Consider the following 21,580-nt stretch of genomic DNA (forward strand, 5'->3'; position numbering starts at 1 on the left):
TGGAGACTGGAACTTAGAAATGACTTAGGAAAGTGATAGGATTGTTGGACTTGTTGAAGACATATTTTGTAATTACAAATTTAAGATTCATTCAAACAGCTACCGAAGTGCCTATGTAAAAGAGAGCAGATAGTTGACATTTTGCCAAGTTAATGTCCATGGAATCAGAAACAGTTAGGGCTGCAGAGGATGCTGCATTCTCCTGAAATAATTATTTCAATTTTTTTCCTACCCCGCAATTGGAACTTTGGATAAGAAATCAAAGTATTTCAAGGCAGCTGCCCTTATATAAAATAAGCTGCCCAACTTATTTTATAGCTGTCTTTAGACCCAGAGGTAGTCTTCCCCACAAAAAGCCAATTATTTAATATTTGTTTCAAATGCCTTGTGTCTATTATATACGTATGTATGTGTGTGTGTGTATATATATATATATATATATATATATATATATATATATCACTTGCATTTCTTCCTTCCCATGGCCATCTGTTTTGTGTGTGTGTGGTACGCAGGCCTCTCACTGTTGTGGCCTCTCCCGTTGCGGAGCACAGGCTCCAGGCGTGCAGCCTCAGCGGCCATGGCTCACGGGCCCAGCTGCTCCGCGGTACGTGGGATCCTCCCGGACCGGGGCACGAACCTGCGTCCCCTGCATCGGCAGGCGGACTCCCAACCACTGCGCTACCAGGGAAGCCCCCCATGGCCATCTTTTAAGCAAAGATTTAAAAAATTAAATTGTTTTGTACCCACCTTAAATAAAAGTTCCAAGTTCTAACTATTAATTTTCACTCAGAAAACATGTGGTCCAAGTAGAAAATAACCTCTGAGTCCCTGTGTATTTTTAAACTAATTTTGTGTAAAAGGATGTCAGTGCTCAGAGTTTGTAGCTTTTTGCATGAGAGTGGCCTACAGAAGCAGAATGGCACAGATGCCGATTAAAACAATGTAGTTGGGACTTCCCTGGTGGCGCAGTGATTAAGAATCTGCCTGCCAACACAGGGTACACGGGTTTGATCCCCGGTCTGGGAAGATCCCACATGCCACAGAGCAGCTAAGCCCATGCGCCACAACTACTGAGCCTGTGCTCTAGAGCCCGCAAGCCACAACTACTGAGCCTGCGAGCCACAGCTACTGAAGCCCGCATGCCTAGAGCCCGTGCTCCACAACAAGAGAAGCCACCGCAATGAGACGCCCACACACCGCAACGAAGATTAGCCCCCACTCGCTGCAACTAGAGAAAGCCCGCGCACAGCAACAAAGACCCGATGCAGCCAAAAATAAATAAATGTTCCTTTTAAAAAAACAAACAATGTAGTTAAAAGTAATAGAGAAGTTTGCTTAAATACTATTATTGCTTGTGATATTCCTCCCAGTTTCCCTTATTTATCCCATTACAAATGGCTATGCCAGTAAAGGCTAAAGCATTTCACTTTTTTTCTCAGACACTACCAACTCTGAAACCTTGGCAATTATATATTTCTTTCCTCGAAGGCTCAGGAGACAACCCAGGACTTCTGTCATCTCAGATATAGCTGTTCAGGCACGATTATTTCAGACATGATTGCGTAGAGTGGCACTGTGCAATAGAAATGAAATGTGAGCCTCATATAGAACTTTAAATTTTAGACTAGCTACATTAAAAATTTGTTTAAGTAGATAAAATTAATTAGTGATGTATTTTAATAAATTATTTTATTTAACCCAGTCTATCTGAAATATTATCATTTCAGCATGTAATCCATATAAAAATTGTTAATTGGATGTGTTATATTCATGTGTGTGTGTGTGTGTGTGTGTGTGTATTAGTGCAGAAAGTCCAGGGTCACACCCATGTTATCAACCTGAGCTACCAGAAGAATGGAGTTGCCAGCAACTGAGAGCAGTGGATGGAGCAGACTTGGTGGGGAAGAACAGTAGTTCAATACTGTACCTCGCGTATTTGAAATGTCTATTGGACATCTGTTAGACATAGCTACTAGACAGCCCACTGGAAATGAACATGAAAATATAAAACTTCAAGGGACTTATATTTTAGTGTAAAATTTAGGTCATATGAAAATATATTAAAAGATACAAACAAAAAATCTTATTTTTACATGATGTGAAACTACTATGTAGAATAATAAATATTGAAATTGGAAGGAGAATATGGGAGGGAACACAATTTCAGATAATGTCAAGGTAGACCTCTCTAGAAGGTGACATTTGAGCAAATATTTAATGGAAATAAGGGAAGGAAGCTTTCAATATGTAAGAGAAGAGCATATTAGGTAAGGAGAAAGATAGGTGATGATAGGTAGGTAGATAGATAGGTGATAGATAGATTTAACCATTATACCTCATTGCTTTCCTGTAAAGATACATTTTCAATGCTTATTTTTTTAATGTTAAAGATAAGCAATGATAAATTAAAAATTAATCATGTTTGACTTTGTCTCCACCAAGGTACAAGTTTTTCGTTTGAGCCATCTTGCAATTCGTATCATTATACATGGAGCATTGTTTAGACGTGGTTTTATTAGCTAGGTTTACTTAACCTGAGGACTGTTATTTCCTTTTAGGGTTTCCAGTGGTATAAAGATGTTTAGCAACTGCAGCATGCGTGACTATAGATATTTTGTTTCAACATTTGAGGGTCAGTGTCTTCAGAACTTTTCAAAACTGAAACCATTATATCAAAATCAGTCGGTGTGTGGTAATGGGATTTTGGAACCTCAGGAAGAATGTGACTGTGACAGTGAACAGGTGAGTAATTAAGACTGAAATCTGAGCACCATTTCTTATGTTTCCAGTAAGTGGTCATGGCATATATGGAATGATATATGCAACTAAGTCTTCAGTAGAATTAAGATGTGAAAATGAGGATAAATTAAGACGTATGAATCATTTCCCCACACCTCTTCAGCTGAGAAGACAAATGAGTCGTGAAACCTTGGTTTGAAGACACCGTTCACAATTATACCAGTAGAGAGATTTTGAATATATGGACTAAATGAATTCCCTTTTAGCCAAATCATATGACCTCAGTCTCTGTTTTCTCTACAAACTTCTGAATTTGGTCCAACTTTTTTCTGTTTCTTATGGTTGCAAGGATGTCTAAACATTATAATGGATGTTTCTTAATTATTCTCAAACATTCCTGCATTTCTCAGTTTCAGGATGATCAAAATTTGTTCTGTTTACTCATTCTAAATATAAATGTGTAATCTGCTATAGTTCCATCAACCGAATGTTCAGTGCACACTATTTTCAAGTGATAGGACCAGATATTTAGTATGTTATATCATTATTTTGTAGTATTTAATAATTCCCCCTATTTAAATTAAAAAACTTTCTTCATGATTACTCCCCCAGTAGTTACATGAATTTTTTATCCACCTACAAAAATAGCTAACCACTACCTGTTTACATAACTTTAAATCCCTACACATTCTCTTAATCATCTACCATTTCCTAAAGTTTATACATACATGTATGTGTGTGTGTGTCTCTCTCTATATGTATACATGTTTTCCAACTATCTCAGATTTTCCAATGTCATCTTAGTTTTTTTGATAAATACATAGTACTGTGCTCATCTTGCATTCACCTACCCCTAAATATGTGCCAATTGCTTGCCAAATACTCTAGTTATATTTAATGAAGGATGAAATGAAGCAACATAATCTAGGGCTAAATCTACACATTGTGAATTTCCACAACTGCAGGCTGTAGGCAGATTAACACTTACAGCAGATGCTGTCAATGCTCTGCCAGTATTTCCTTGGCATTGACTGTTCCTGTAGAGCGTTTTTGCTTCAAGTATCTGATACTTTCTGTTGCAGTGCTTCCTCTGGCCTCAATAGAGTAGAATACTCAGCCAGTTATCAGGGAGGACTTAATGTACTCAGGACTATCGATCAGCCCTCAGATAAGTATGATGGTAAATAAATGTCCCAGATTCCTTGCCCCTTAGGAGGAAATTTTCTGAGGCAAGCTTTACATCAGAGTTCTACAAACCATAGCCAGTGGGCCAAATTCAGCTGCCACTTATTTTTGTAAATGTTACTTAATTGGAATGCAGCCACACCCATATGTTTACATATTGTTTATGACTCTTTTTGTGCTACAACAGCAGAGTTGAATAGTTGCAACAGAGACCATATGGCACAGCATTTCAGCAAAACTGAAACTATGTGCTATTTCATCCTTTACAGAAAATGTTTGCTGTCCCCTATTCTGTGTCATTTCCCAGAGGTACTTGTGGGATTTAGCTTTATCTTACAGGAGCAGCAAACAGTTCACAAACCCACTCGTACTGGCTTGCGTCCCTTCCCTAACATCCTATACCAGCGCTTTGGTGGTTGGCAGAATGGACCTTCAAATACATCCTCACTCGAAGCTCTGGAATTTGTGGATATGCATATTACATGGCAGAAGGTAATGTGCAGAACTAATTAAGGGTATGGACATTAAAGAGGGGACATTATCCTGGATTATCTGGGTGGGTCCTGGCTAATCACATGAGCCCTTAGAAACAGAGAATGTTCTCCAGGTGAAGTCAGAGAGATGTGGCAGAAGGGGGCTCAAGCCGCTACTGCTGGATGAAGACACATGGAAGCACAAGAAGAAACGCTGATAGTTTCTTGGAGAAAAGACAAGCCCTTGGCTGACAGCCACCAAAGAAACAGGAAGCTTTTTCCCACATCTTGGTTTTACCCTTGTGAGACTGTCAGCAGAGGACCTGACCTAGTTTACCTGTCTGAAGTTCTGAGCTACAGAAAGTATGAGAAAATTAACTTGGGTTATTTTAAGTCACTATGTTTGTGGTCATTTGTCACAGCATCAGCAGGGAACTAATACGCCTTTCAAATAAATTACTCATATGCATCACTGTTTCAGAGTCTGTCTCTGGAGAAACTCAAACCACATTAGCTGGACCAGAAATTGTCCTAGGAAGCAGACACTCAAGACAGGTTTCTGAAAGTGGATTTCATGCTGGCCAGATAGTAATATGTACTCGTGTACTCATTTCTGGGCTTGTCACATTTGAATAGATGCACTGGAGAAACTTAACACCTCCAAATCCCTCAGAACCCCCTGGGCTGTGAAGTTACTGCTCTCCCCATGGTGGGGCAGAGCAGCATCACATTGCCTGTGGACCAGAGAGACTTAGATGAGACGGATGTCTCACAAGACGATGCCTGTTCTTCTCAAGATCTGTCCCTGCCTTCTCTTGTTGGTACTAGACCACTAACTAGTCTCAAGTCTAAATGCAGCCCAAGTGAAGACATACCCTCTGCTATTGGAATAAAGTTATTTTTTTTAAATTGTAGAATTTGCTAGTATGTGTGGACAAGAACATGGAGAACATGCCAGGGATGGATGTTAAGGATGTTGACCCCAAGATATTAAAGTATAAGCCTGGAAAAGGAGGATGCTGTCTAGTGAATCAGGGTTTAATACCTTGGCAAGGTAACCTGGGGCTAGCCTTGATTTGCCACTGGATGGAACCTTGAAGATGGGAAACAATCTGGCCTACAATAAATGAGGTTGATATGCCAGAACAACCTTAACGGAGTAATACAGAAGGGGTCAAAAGTTCAGAGTTGTGGCCATATTTTAATAGAACATAAGGATACTACAAAATCTAGCACCTAATTATCCGGATGGCCCAGAGTACACTCCTTTCACTAAAGCAATGAGGAAATGCACTTCTGAGGAGATCCTGATGTGGTTGAAGATCTCAGTGGTAGCTTTCTTCTATAGACTAGGGTCGATGGTTGGAAGTACCATCATGGAGTTGGGCACCCAGTGTCACTAGGGATGCTTGAATTCCAGAATAGCAGAGGTCAAGTGGCTGTGATTAAGAGAGATCTGGGTAGGGACTTCCCTGGTGGCACAGTGGTTAAGAATCCGCCTGCCAATGCAGGGGACATGGGCTCGATCCCTGGTCCCAGAAGATCCCACATGGCACAGAGCAACTAAGCCTGTGCGCCACACTCTTGAGCCTGTGCTCTAGAGCCCACGAGCCACAACTGCTGAAGCCCGTGTGCCACAACTGCTGAAGCCCGTGTACTTAGAGCCTGTGCTCCACAACAAGAGAAGCCACCACAATGAGAAGCCCACACACTGCAACGAAGAGCAGCCCCCACTCGCCGCAGCTAGAGAAAGCCTGTGTGCAGCAACGAAGACCCAACACAGCCAAAAATAAATAAGTAAAAAATAAATTTATATTTAAAAAAAGAGATCTGGGTAGTCAATTATGATATCCCTTGATGTATGTAACTGAAAATTAGGAAGAGATGAGCAAAGGTGCCAATTACTACTAATGGAAATTCACAATCCCTTGCTAAATTTCTGGACCCAAGCTAGTCTCAGAGCCAGAGCTCATTGTTCAAGTTGAGGGTGAGATCCTACAATGCCCAAGTAAGGATATAAAGTAGCAACTTCCTCAATTATTCCCCTCCAAAGTGACCTCCAGCCATTTGCGGTAGCTGTTCACTGGGGAATGGGGAATACCCAGATCACTGTAGGATGACTGAATAGAGAATCTTTACTTAACAGACTCACATAAGAGGACTCAAACTGCTATCATGTGTAGCGTAGGCCTACAGAGAATCCAGGTGATACCTGGCATCTTTGAAAAATCCATCTTAACAGTAGATCCAATAGGTTCATTATCCTAACCTGTGTTCATGTTGCCTGTTCTTTAGTGACCCACTGAGGTGACACACTTAGAAGCTGACAGATCCTCACATTGGTTCCCCAATATGTGGAGTATAAGCTACAAGAATAGGAAAGGACAAGTATAAATGCCTGAAACTACCAGGGTAGAAATCAGGAAGGAGAATATAACCTGGATGAAGAAATCAGTAGGGAAAGTAGACAGTAATTTGAACTACATGAAAATGAAATGTAATGAAAACCAAGATCATTAGAGAATGATTGGTTAGCTGTGCTAACAGTGCTGACATCAGAATACCCATAACACCTTCATGGTCAGTATAGATTCTGTATCCAAACATCCTACAACCAAATGCAAGTTCTTGTTATAAATAAATTTAATTAATTAAATAAATAAAATCGATAAGCCTCTACTAACAGTAGTAAAGAAAAAAATCAAGACTAACATTAATTAAGAAAATGTATAACAATTGGAAGTGAAGAAATTTAACTGTCATTCCTAATAATATGATTGGGTACAATGAAAACCCAAATAATCTAGAAATAAATTATAATTTGCGTATATAAGTGTATATACCAAGGTCATTGGTTACATAATTCACAAAAGTCAAAAGACTTCTTTATATCAGCAATAAATTAGAAAAGGAAATTTTAAAATAACACCATTTACAATAGCACCAAGAAACATAAAATGTTTAAGAATGTATCTAATAAAATATGTACAAGACCACTAAATAGAAAACTGCAGAGTATTGCTAAGAGAAATCATGGAAGTATTTAATAAATTCAAGAATATGCCATATTTTAAGATTGGAGGAATCGATATTGATGAGATTATGATTTCTCTCCAAATTCATCATCTCCAGATGCAGTCCCAATCCATCCTCAAACAATTATATAGTTATAAAATGGAAGGGAATTTTAATAACTTTTCAGAAACCTGTGCATATTCTACTTTGTTGCTACACCAAACTTGAAAAGTGAAAATTTCTAAAAGGTTAGTTGTATTGTTAAATCTGAAACCAAAATTAGTGGATTATTTATACCCCATTACACTAAAGCCCATTGGTCTATATTACAATTCAAGTGGACCTTTTACACATGTATATTTTTGTAACATCATGTGTTGGTCATTTGGTTCACTGAATTATGCAGTTTCTAAATGTTGACATATTTCATTATGATATACCATAATCTTATATTCATTAATATCATCACTAATATCGTCAGAAAAGTAATGGGAAAATAAAGTCTCTGTCGATGGGTAAAAGTTTTCCAAAATTCTAATTTTCACTTGAAAGATTCAAATTCAGTTGTTTTCCTTGAAGTAACAGGCATACCTCATTCACTTTTAAGAAAACGTCTGCCAAATACCCAAGCCTGAATAACCACGGTTTGTCTGTAAGTTGTTCTTTCATATAAAAACTTGTTTTCTATGGTAAATGTGACTATTCGGTCTGTAATTCAAACAATCACATCAGTGTTTTCCTTGAGAATCTGTAGTAATTGAGAAGATATTGTGGTTATGCATGAAAAGAGCTTATGCATGCTCTCCATTTGTCACAATATTAAGGGAGTATTCAAATGATAAAATTTAGCAAATTAGGGCTTCCTTGGTGGCGCAGTGGTTGAGAGTCCGCCTGCAGATGCAGGGGACACGGGTTCATGCCCTAGTCCAGGAGGATCCCACATGCTGCGGAGCGGCTGGGCCCGTGAGCCATGGCCACTGAGCCTGTGCGTCCGGAGCCTGTGCTCCGCAATGGGAGAGGCCACAACAGTGAGAGGCCCGCGTATCGGGGAAAAAAAAAAAAAAAAATTTAGCAAATTAGTAATTTTTTACAGCTTTACCAAAGGCATTCTTAAATGAAACTGTTTTTTTTTAGAGTGCATGACGGTGAATAATATAATGACCACTAGCTTTGATTCAAACTAGAGCACCAGCAGTTTTATCCACTATTGCTTTTACCTGATCAGTGCAAATGTCGGCACAATATAAAAGGCAAATAAAGTCTAATTACTATTAAGAAACTTTTTGACCTTATAGACCCACTAAAAATATCTTAGAGACCTCCTGAGGTCTACCAACCACATGTGGACAGCGTCTGATTTGAACTAGTTGGCAGATAATAAACATACAATTTTCAACTAATTTTAGTAGTAAAGAAAAATTCAGCATCACAAAGTCACACACACAAACACACACTATGGTCTAGTGTAACAAACATAGATGCAAGTTTCCTATGATAAATATTAACAGGTAAATCCACAAGTATAATCAAAAAAAAGTATGCCCAAATGAGGTTTATTCTGAAGAATGCTAATAAATTAATTTATTCATGGGATTATTATACTAAACAAAGAAAAAACATATCGTTATCACAACTAATTGAGGAAGAATCTATAACACTAAATACTCCTTCCTCAAAAATGTGCTTCAGAATAAAACTTAATATCATTAATTTGAAGAAACTTTCTACCAGTAATTTATAAGAAATTTAATACATAATAGTGAATCATTAGAAGTAGATCCATTATATTTGACAATAAAGAAAAATGTTGCGCTTGGAATACAGTAGTGGAATACCTAAGACAAAAATAATAGTCTTTATTTTTTAAAAGTCAATAAATAGAGAATGAAATTAAAAAGGCAAGTTTACTACACTCTTAAGAAAATAAAAACTATGTAACAAATAGGAATAAAGTTAATAAGTTCTTTCCAGGACTTCAAAGGTATAAATGATTTAACAAAACTGAAAGACACATGGAAATTGGAATAAATAGATAGCTATTTCTTTTAAAGTCAAACTACATCCAATTCATTCTTTATTAAATCCCCACCAACATGCCCCTTTTAACCCAAATTGAACTACTCTTCTGCAAAAGCAGATCCTAAATTTCATCTAGAAATAAAAATTAACCAAGTGCATGAATATTTTAATAATTTGTAACAGTAATCATCCATAGCAAATTAAATACACACACACACACACACACACACACACACACACACACACACCCCAGGTGGTATTGGCAAAAGAACAACAACAACAAAATAACAAAGTGAATAGATAGTCTATGGCTTGATTATTGCTGCATCACCAGCACATAGAATAGTGTCTGATGTATACTCCACACTCAACAAATACTTATTGATTGAATGAATACATGTATAATGTAATTATCTTTATAATAACATAGGATGTGTGTGAGTGGATGAAGATTGACTCTGGTACATTTAGAATACCCCATTAGGAATAAAGTTACTTGGAAGGTTTATTCAAAAGTTTTTCTGAAAGAGAACTAAGGAAGAATACAAAAGGACTTTTTGATTTTTCAGTATTTTTATAAATTGTACTCCATTTAAAGTTATTAAAAAATAATGGCTATATTTCTTTATGCTATGCAATATATCCTTGTTGCTTATTTATTTTATACATAGTAGTTTGTATCTCTTAATCCCCCTATCTTGCCCCTCCTCCCCTTCCTTTTCCCAGCTGGTGACCACTAGTTTGTTCTCTGTATCTGTGAGTATGTTTCTGTTTTATGTACATTTGTTTGTTTTCTTTTAGATTCTTGTAGATAACTACAAAGGAACTTTTTAGAAAAAGAATTGACTTGGGGGTAATTTTGCATTACAAAATATCAGAACATACTGCAAGGCTGTTTAATTTCATTCACTGTGGTACTGGGCCATCTATACATCTCTGTCTATTTATATATCAGCATTTATATCTATCAATTGATTTAACTCTCTAAATATGTAAAAGTTATATAGAGGGCTTCCCTGGTGGCGCAGTGGTAGAGAGTCCGCCTGCCGATGCAGGGGACACGGGTTCGTGCCCCTGTTCAGGAAGATCCCATATGCCGCGGAGCGGCTGGGCCTGTGAGCCATGGCCGCTGAGCTTGTGCTCCGCAATGGGAGAGGCCACAACAGTGAGAGGCCCACGTACCGCAAAAAAAAAAAAAAAAAAGTTATATAGATATATGACATTTTATTTCCAGGGTGGAAATAGTTAATGTCATAAGGGTTTATCTATAAATCCAAAGCATTCCGTATGAGTAAGGGAGAAATAATCCTTGACATGTAGGATCTGACCTATTATCAGCTGGGCCTCTGTGTTGCTAAGAGCTGGCCTGGCATTCACAGACAGGCTGCAATGTTCTCCTTTTGAAAATAAACAATTGTATACAAGGTCAACATCTGTAACCGTAATGGATGAAGGAAAAAATGCAAGGCCACTCTTTAAGCAAGGGCATTCACTTTATGTCTGAGGACGGTAAAACCTGAAAATTGTCCAAGTCACAATAATGACCAAACACCATCCTTTCCTGGCTAATAGGAGTAATTCCTTTACCAATTTCAACCCTAGCATCAGTACAGTCTTTCTTCGTCTAGATAAGAATTATTAAGGTACCCAACTATAGATGAACCCCTGGTTTCTGACAGTATCTAGTCTAGCAAAGTCTAGATTCCTTAAACCCTCCCCAAATCACCTAAAAGGAGCCCAGATTCTATAATTAGATCCTTTCACTGAGGTATATAAAGTTCCCCATGGTGTGTGTTTTCCTTTCCGGAAACTAGTAATAAATGCAACTTTTTCAACTCAGATGTGTTCCAGGTAGTTTTTGGCAGAATGGCATTCACACCTATGTCTTCATAAATATCCCCCATTTTACACAAGTGGAAGCTCTGTTTTTGCACTGACCCACACACATGCAGGTGTGTACATTTATTTGTTCCTGTATTCACAAATAAGGTGACTAGTAATAAATACTGGAGTAAATACTCCACAAAATATAGAGGAATACATTTCAAAAAAAATCTATAAGTTTTAAAAAGCAATAAAATACAAGTATTGGTAATATTTTATAGTCTTGGCATAATGGAGGTCTTGGTGATGAGACATAAAGCCCCATAGTCATAAAGGAAGAAGAATGTTACAAATTACAGAAAATGACAGACACCACGAATAAGATCAACAATAGACTACAAAGAAATGTTCTCAACATATAGAAGAGAAAAAAGGTAATTGGAGATTATAAGAAAGCTGCTCCTACTATTTAAAGGGAAAAGAGGAAAACAAACAAAAATCCCTATGCAAAATGGTGAAAATTGTGCGGTGATTACTTAATTCATAAATAAAATTGTACAAAATGCAAATTCATGTTCAAACGCACTAGTAATCAGAGAAATAATAATAAAAAATGAGACACCATTTCCCAGTTACCTTGTTATAAATTAAACTGATTGCTCATAATAAGTCTTGATAAACGTGTTTGGGCTTGCATCCTGGTTTACTTTTCATGAAAGAATATATACACACACATCCACTCATATAGTGATATTGGACTTTGGAACATTAAACACTGAAATATACACAGTGATTACCCCTGGAGAATCTGTGGGGCATAACCACAGCTTCAACTTTTACTCCATATATTCTATGTTATTTATATAATGGGAATATTTATAAATACATAGCTATTCACATAAACATGTGAAAAATTGGAAACATTTGGAAAATTTTAAATGAAGAAGAATCTTACCTTCTATTAAGGACAATATCTTTGAAACAGATTTTTGAGAAAATGGAAAATATTTGATTTTAAAAAGTTTTAAGAATATAAAAATATTAAAGAATTGTATAAATGCAATGTATTTACATGAAAAAATATTTGGTTTGGGGCTTCCCTGGTGGCGCAGTGGTTGAGAGTCTGCCTGCTAATGCAGGGGACACGGGTTCGAGCCCTGGTCTGGGAGGATCCCACACGCCGCGGAACAACTAGGCCCGTGAGCCACAACTACTGAGCCTGCGCGTCTGGAGCCTGGGCTCCGCAACAAGAGAGGCCGCGATAGTGAGAGGCCCGTGCACCGCGATGAAGAGTGGCGCCCGCTTGCCACAGCTAGAGAAAGCCCTCACACAGAAACGAAGACCCAACACAGCAAAAATAAATTAATTAATTAATAAACTCCTATCCCCAACATCTTAAAAAAAAATTTGGTTTGTTAACTTTATTTAAATTATCACCTAATTTGAGTAACAGCTAACTGCCGTTTACCTTGTAAAAATACATATGTAGACATATCCTTTTTTAATTTCCATTGTAGTAAAACATGGCACATGATTACTATATTAAATGCATTTTTATTATATATATTGCCTAACTCTACTTTAGCTTTATTTATTCACAAAGAGAAACTTTACTAAACAAATTACTAAAAAGACAATTGGGGTTAGTTTTCTTTTAGGAATTCAGATGATATATTTCCATGTTGGCAATTTATGAATTAATTACCAAATATTTTCGGTAGTAAATGTAAATGATCAACTACTATTTTATTTTATTTATTTTTTATTTTTTTATTTTTAAAATTTTTTTTTCAATCAACTACTATTTTAGATGTTATTTATTTAGTTCTTATAGTTGTATGTGCCTTTGGGTATTCTAGAAATAGTAAAATAGTAAAGCTTCACTGAATATAAGTATATATGTAGTTGAAAAGTTGAACACAAGAGAGTATTAAGTAGACGCTGAGAAACAAGAACTGTTAAGTGGTTGAACTAAAATAGCATTTCTTCTTATGAAATTTTAGGATTGTCAGTTTAAGGACTGCTGTGATTATAATACATGTAAACTGAAAGGCTCAGTAAAATGTGGTTCTGGATCATGCTGTACATCAAAATGTGAGGTAAGTTTCCAACATTTATGTTGGAAATTGAACTGTGATAATAGAAGGCTATATTAATTGAATTGATAGAAGGACTCTAGAAATAATTCAGGGGAACAAAGTAAAGAGTGCATAAACAACCACAGGTATATAAGGATACCTACGATGAGATAGAGAAGGCATCTCAGATTAGTACTGATTATTCTATTATGTTGAAACCACAGTTTACCATCTTCTAATTTATCAGATAAAGAGTAGAATAAACATATACACTGCTATGCAAAAAAAAAAAACAACTCTCCATGCAATTGTAAAGTAAAATAAATGGTAACTGACTAACTAAAAAGATATAACATGCATAGCCAACAAAATGTGTAGCATAGAGAATATGCAAAGAACCCTCACACGTTAATAAGTAAAAGTCGAATCGCACACCACACACACACACGCACACACGCGCACACGCACACACACGCACACGCACGCGCGCACACACGCACGCACACACACACGCGCACACACACGCACGCACACACACACGCGCACACACACGCACACACACACACACGCACACACACACGCACACAGGCAAAGGGAGTGCCCAGGCAATTTACAACAATGAAAAGCAGAATTGCTCAATGTGTTCACTGATCGTCTGCAGTAATTAAGATAAACATAAATAAAAATGATAACGCAGTGTCATCCAAATGGCAATCTTAAAAACAACAATGCCAGATATTGTCTAAGAAATGGGGATAGAGCTCTTTTCTGCACAGTGTTTGTGGAATTTTGAATTGTTATAATCCCTTTCCTGAGCAATTTTTGCATATCTTTGAATAGAGTATAAATTATCAAGTTAATTCATCATCATGAGTTTCTCTCTTATGTATATACCCTAGAAACATGACCATGTGTGGAAAGCTCAGGAAAAATATATTAATTTCAGGATTATTTGCAATAGCAAACCATAAAGGCAAACTTAATATTTACTGGTATTGGAATGTTTACATAAATTATTGTATATTGTACAAGAGTTAATAAATGCAGGCTAAATTGCATGCAATAATATGATATTATCTTCGGGGGCTTCCCTGGTGGCGCAGTGGTTGAGAGTCCACCTGCCGATGCAGGGGACACGGGTTTGTGCCCCGGTCCGGGAGGATCCCACATGCCGCGGAGCGGCTGGGCTCGTGAGCCATGGCCGCTGGGCCTGCGTGTCTGGAGCCTGTGCTCCGCAACGAGAGAGGCCACAGCAATGAGAGGCCCGCGTACTGCAAAAAAAAAAATATATACATATATATGATATGATCTTCAAGACATATGTTTGGATAAGAAAGCAAGTTCCATAATGCAAAATATTTTAATTCCAGTTCTAGTAAATTTTTCAAATCCTTTTCCCATTTAGGTTAGTGTAGAACATTGAGCAGAGTTCCCTGTGCTATACAGTAGGTCCTTGTTGGTTATCCATTTTAAATATAGTAGTGTGTATGAAACCCGCTAGTTTGTCTCCTGGGTCTCTCCAAGAAGAAAATGATAGAGGCAATGTTGCTCCAATTTTGAGGAACAAGTATGTTTAAACTAATCTGTGTAGTCTCCCTCCAAATGCTGGTTAGTCTGACGGCCTCTCAATGTAGAACACAGAGCTCTGTTGGAGGGGTCCTTTTGTCCTTTGAGACAGTTACTTTTCTTCAGGCTTCATCATGAATACTGCACCTGCCTTTTCCTACTCAGCCTTCGGTCTCTGTTATTCCCTCAGGTATCAATAATCAGACACATCTCATTTTCTCTTAGTAGATAATTGAGAATAGCCATTCACGGAACATGATTTTCATTTTCCTCCTAGATATCAGCAGCAGGCACTCCCTGTAGAAAAAGTGTCGATCAAGAGTGTGACTTTACCGAGTATTGCAATGGGACTTCCAGTGATTGCATTCCTGACGCATATGCAATGAACGGCCAGTTGTGCAGGTTGGGAACTGCATACTGTTACAATGGACGATGCCAAACTACCGATAACCAGTGTGCCAAGATATTTGGAAAAGGTATCGCTCTTTCTTATATATTTCTCTTTTTCTTGTCTTTGATGAAGCAGTAGAAATTAGTAATTTTATTAGGCCTCAGTTCTGAGTACATCTTATCGTCTTAATATTCTGCATGATAGGTGGGAAGGTTACATAAAGAGCGTCTGTTGCGTACGGGAGGATGTGGTAAAGCACCTGTGCAACTGGTTGATTTGTGAGCTGAACTAGCCACTTGTGTCATGGAACACCATTTTTACTTAAAATAATAATTGAGACAAACTGTGTTGATAAGAGTTGGGTGTTTGGCAGACACTTTATCAAAAATGAGTGAGGTGAGCCTGTGACTTCAAGGAAAACAACTGGCAGAATTTGTTGCCAAGGGTAAAACTCAGACTTTCAACTAAAAATTTGAGTTTTAGAAACATTATCTTCCACTGTGACTTGACAGTTTTCCAACACAAAGTTAAGTGTTAAAATTAAAATTAATATTAGTATTAATATGATCATTACCTTGAACTCTTTATCAAGAAGACTGCTTATCTCCACTTAGTTTTGTTCTTCTTCTGGGGGAACATATTCCTTCTTTGCCTCATTTTGCCTGATTCTCTGTTTTTATTTCTATGTATTAGGTGGGTTGGTTACATTTTGTCACACACTTTCTCTGGGGCCCAGCAGCACACTCCCTTCTGTTCTCCAGAGCTGTATGCTCAAAGGGTACCCTCTGGGTGGACTGCAAGACCTGTGGGGTCCTGGGTCTGGCGTTGGCCCCCTGATGGGAGGTGCCAGGTCCCAGGGCACCTGGGCAGAGGCTTGGAGGGGCCTGTCTTACATATTTCTTTTGCCTTAAATTTGGATCCCTCTGTAGGAAATAATACATATCACACAACTCTAGAAGTGGAAAAACCTGAATCACAAGGTCAATAAAGATTAACTTGGAATGAAAAAAGGTTAGTTTTTGTAGGAGTGTTTCAGATTTTCCAGGATAATATTGTACATTCCTTTCCTCATGATTTGATTTTTGGTTTTAGCTACCTAGGCAAAAATCCATGTTTACAGCTCAAATTAGGAGCTGTATTTATGTATATAGAGATTGGAATGGCAAGTCAGTAGATTCTGAAAGTTTACTTCATTTCCTTTTATTTTACACATTCATAATCTAATTTTAATGGCCTGAAACTTTAAAAGTTCAGAGTGAATTTCATTCACATATAATCATATTTCCTCACGGAAGAACTGCTAGGATAACAGTAGTCTTAGGCAACTGATCAAAATTCATTTTTATATTTTGCTTTTTAAACAGTTTTTGAGACTGACTCAAAAGCTCATGCATATATGCTTGCTTTTTAGACAGTCATTATTCATAATACTCCAACATGATTTTGTATTTTTAGAAGAATTAAATTAAATTTGAATAGATCAAAATTACTGACGTTCAAATATAATCATTTGCTAATTGAGTAAAGGTAGTATAACACCAAATTTCAGTTATTTGCCCAGCTGTAATACAAGGTTCATAGTCTGCACCAGATACATGGTATGTGATTCGTATCGTCTTTCTAATTATTTGAAACTTGTCTTTAGTAACAAGTTTCAGATTAAGTTGACTTAACCAAATTTCAGCCAGAGCTGCAGAGCTATGATCTCTCATAAATGACAGGTCAGTGCGATTTTCTGTATGCTGTGCTTTTAGGATGTTACTTTTTATTTGGTTGTTTCTTGTTTTTTGCTTTTTCGATGCTCATTTGTATTTGAAAATGTTATTTGTCTTTGCCAGTTTTCAGAACCATTGACTGAATGGGCACTAAAAGGCCCAGAAGGAAAACCACACAACACTTTGGCAAATATACATGTGAACAGTTCTCCTAGTGCACCCCCAAATGGGACCGACAACCATTTAATCAGGGGTTTGTTCACTGGGGAAAGGGAAATAACCAAGCATTTTGGAAACTGGTGGACAAGGTCCGATTTGGCATGTGTACCTGGAAACCCAGTTTCATCATGGTCTCTCTGTGAGAGCAGGGACTTTGAGGGGTCCGAGAACAAATAAAGTCCGTGCCAAGTTTCAGTTTATAATGGGTCCACCAGGTCCACAAATCCGTTTGGTAATCCTTTCTCAGTCCTAGAGTGTATCATTGGGGTTGACATGATGGTAGTTTGTGCAGTGCCATCATTAGCTCCTTGGTCTGTTTGGTAAGGCCACGGAGATAGCCTTTCCAGGAGTTATTGCTTCCCTTAAAGATCTAAAGGATGCCGACGTGGTTGGCTATATAATATCTACATTTAATGACCCAGTTGGGTCATTAAGTTGACCCTGCAGAAAACAGATGGTCCCTGGAAGATAATAGTAATCTACTGCAAACGCAGGCAGGTAGTAGATTAAGTAACGCACCCACGCTGCCGGTGTGGTGTCTGTGCTGGAGCAGATCAGCATGACCTCCACTATGTGGTAGGAGCATAGCCATTGATTTGGCAAATATATTCTTTCCTATTCCTATCTGAAAAGAGAATTAGAAACAGTTTGCATTCACATGGAATTCACATGTCTTTAATTTAGGGTTTTGCTCCAGGGCTGTGTTTACTCTCTCCTGCCTTCAGTCATAATGTAGTTGAAGAGATTTGGACATCCCAGAAAATGTCACTTTGATCCACCTTATCATTGATTCTTGTATTAACCCGGCTAAATAAGCAAAGTGTAGCTAGAATGTTGGAGGACTACGTAAAATGCATGTACTACGAGGGGCAGGAGATAAGACTCAAGAAATATTTAGGAACCCATCACATCAGTAAAATTTTAGGAGTCCAGTGATCAGAGGCATGACCTGACACCCTCTACAAAGTAGAACACAGACTGTATGTATCTTGCATTTCATATGACAGAGAAACAAGTCCAGTGCCTGGTAGGCCTCTGTGGGTTCTAGAGGCAGTAGATGGGGAAGTGCCGCTTGATTCCATTTACCGGTTGGCCTGAAACATTGCTAAAATCGAGGGAGGTAAAAACAGGAAAGGCCTCTGCAGCATATCCAAGCTGCAGTGCAGACAGCCCTGCATTTTTAATCATAAAACAGAGAAATCCAATACCAGAAGTGTGGGTTATGAGAAAAAGAAAAATGCCGTGTGGGGCTTCTACCAGGCCTCTCGGGAGAATAGCAATGCAGTTCCCTGGGGTTCTAGAGCAGAACTGTGCCGTCTAAACTGGAAAATTATACCAATTTGACAGAACAGCTCTGGGCACACTACTGGCCCCTGTAGAGGTAAAAAACCTGGTTTTCGGACATCAAGTGACCAATTGTTGAGAACTATGCATCGTAAGCTCAGTTATGTCAAATCCACTGAGTTAGATGGTTCAATAGATAGAAGTCGTTCGTTCATCTGGATTCAAGCTCAGGAAAAAGAGAGGGCAGAAGACAAATTCATGAACAGGAAATCTAGATCAGTATGTCTTTCTACCCTCTTCCACCTTTGCTTCTTCCTCGGCTCTGACCAGCAGATACATGGGCTCTCATTATGAGCAGCAGACGCAGGAGGAGCAAGCCCAGCCTTGTTTATACAGGTGTGTTGGCTCAGTACTGGTTATAAGTTGAAAAACGACAGTAGCCACACTGCAGCCTCACTTGGGAGGATGCCTTAAAAGATTTTGACCACGTGATCATCCATTTCCCATGAAGGAGAAATGGCCAGAGTTTGGATTAGAGGGGTACCCATGGACAGTGACAAAGGGCCAAGCAGGCCAGTGGGAAGCCTGGATGTTGGAAGATTGGAAGATTAGAGCCAAGAGTTCTGGGATAGAAGTAAGTGGATAGACACGTGGACATGAACAAAAAATGTGAAGATCTTTGTATTAATCCACCAGGTTAATACCCACCAGAGAAGCACCCACCATGGATTAGACACAGAACAATCACATCGACACAATGACTTAGCCAGGTTACAGCAGCCAGCATCCGTCATCCTCCAACCCAATGCCTGTAGGGGGGACACATTTCTGAACTTTCTCTATTTCTTTTTATTACCGTTTCTGAAATAACTGATTCTTATCTGAGTTTCCCTTATCTCTCTCTTGAGTATTTGTACCATCTGGTCACATTCAGCCAAGAGTAACCAAGACACATTCTCCAGAAGTTTCCGCATTGCACAGCGAGCATTACTCTCCTTCTTGCCCCCTGCTGCCAGGCTTCAACTACAATGTCACATTTTAGGCATATTTTGCAGTAGAATTACACATCTACATACCAATTCCTGTGTTTGTTGAAATGGAAATGAACCTCAAACCTCTGCGATTTCCATATCTAATACACTTACTCTTCACTATGACACCCAGACTGACTGATGAGCCTCTACTTGAAACATTGCTTGTCCCCCATCAGAGAAGAAAAAGAGAATATGGCACTCAATCTACTAGTTCTGACGGTTTTGCCCCAACTGACATCTCAAATCTCTCATTTCATTAAGCAGAGCAAGTTACAAGGTCAAGCCTGACGTACATTGGACTAGGAAGGATGCATTCCCACAGGGAGGGGTCAGCAAATTATTTTTAACCATAACATAATTTACTACAATAGATATAATAATTTTCTATTTTCTGTCAGATAAGACAATTGTTTCTTTCCACTTGCATTGACAGGGAACACACAGGGACAAAAAAAAAAAAATAGCATGATCAAGACCATGACTTTTTTTGCTTATGCAATGAGTTTCATTAGTATTTTATCGACAAATGTTTTATTGGCATCGAGAATAATAATTTAGGACATATTTTCATTTTAAGGTGCTCAAGGTGCTCCATTTGCCTGTTTTGAAGAAGTTAATTCTCTGCGTAATAGTCTTGGAAACTGTGGTTTTAAAAACTCCCAACCATTACCTTGTGAACAGAAGTATGTATATAGAAAATGATTGTTTCATTGAGTTATAAAAATTATATATTTCTTGTCAAGAGACACTAAATAGTAATGGACGTAAATCGTATATCTGGAGAATATTTTCAAATAACATTATGTGTATTTTCCTTCTATGCAACTCAGTTCTCCTTTTTCTTATTTTTTTCCCTACTAGTGTGTTAGTAAGGAGACTAGACTAAGAGAAATTTAATGTTTCTTACTGAAGGTAGAAAGTGGGCTCAGTGCAGAGGGAACAGATGAAATCACCCATCTCCTAGTCTTTCCCTGAAAGGCTTCCATCTGCATACTAAGAAAGTTGCTACCTGAAGGTTAGGTTTCTAAGTTAGCACACATCTAGGAGCTGACTGCAGTCTTCCCCAGAGACTCGAGAAACTGATAGACACTTTCCCTGCAATCTCTTTGTAGCCCACTCCAAGTCACCACTATCTCCCTATAAAGAACTTGTACACATTTCTACACCCCAGCTTTTGCACTGCTGCCTGAGGGTCAGATCCCCAAGTCATCTTACTCTGATAGCCAAAGGGACTTCCATTCATAGATATGCCCTCAGGGTTCAGCACAGAAGGAGCAGACAAAAATGCCCATCTCCAGTCTTACCTGGAAGGGGTCTGTGTGCATGCTTTAAAAGCTATTGACTGAGAATCAGCCTTCTAATTTAAAAAGCTTCTAAGGCCTGCCTTTGATCCTGCCCAGGGACCAGGAATGCCAGCAGCCTCCTCCTCCAGCATCTCCCTGTAGCCTAATTCAAATCACCAGTATCTTCTGCTGGAAGCTTGTACACATGTCTGCACCACAGCTTTTGCAGTTAACACCCAAGAAACAGGCTTCCAGACAGGTTGGCACTGTTAATCAATGGCACTTCCATTAATGAGTCCCATTTATTGTAGAAATCAAATAAGCACTTCTTAATGGACACAGGAACACCCCTACACATACACACTCTGCTGCTGTACCCCCAGGCCCGGTACATAAGAAGCAGGCAAAAATGCCCATTACCCAGTTTTTCCCTGGAGGGAGAAATACTGGAGTATACTATATGTACTATACAGACAATCTGAACAGACCAATAGCAAATAAGGTGTTTGAACTGGCAATTGAAAACCTCCCAACAAACAAGTCCACTGGGGAATTCTACCGAACATTTAAAAAAAGAATTAACAAATTCTTGTGAAAGTCTTCCAAAAACTAGAAAAGAACACTTCCAAACTCATTTTACAAGGCTAGTATTACTCTAATACCAAAGACAGACAAGGACACAACAGGAAGAGAAATAATATCCCTGATGAACATAGATGCAAAGAAAATTTTTTTTAAATAAAAAATTTAAC

At 38.3% G+C, this 21,580-nt stretch overlaps 1 protein-coding gene across 1 annotated transcript in view; it reads left to right on the plus strand.

Moving 5' to 3' along the window:
* Positions 1 to 21,580, plus strand: part of LOC115840646 (disintegrin and metalloproteinase domain-containing protein 18-like) — a 90,307-nt gene that overhangs the window by 44,777 nt on the left and 23,950 nt on the right. The window contains exons 13-16 of the mRNA XM_060291642.2: positions 2,562 to 2,745; positions 13,262 to 13,357; positions 15,180 to 15,378; positions 20,123 to 20,228. Coding sequence (XP_060147625.1) covers positions 2,562 to 2,745; positions 13,262 to 13,357; positions 15,180 to 15,378; positions 20,123 to 20,228 — 585 coding nt within the window. The remainder of the gene's footprint in view (positions 1 to 2,561; positions 2,746 to 13,261; positions 13,358 to 15,179; positions 15,379 to 20,122; positions 20,229 to 21,580) is intronic.

This window comes from Globicephala melas, chromosome 21 (assembly GCF_963455315.2).
Source record: "Globicephala melas chromosome 21, mGloMel1.2, whole genome shotgun sequence".
NCBI classification, from domain to species: domain Eukaryota; kingdom Metazoa; phylum Chordata; class Mammalia; order Artiodactyla; family Delphinidae; genus Globicephala; species Globicephala melas.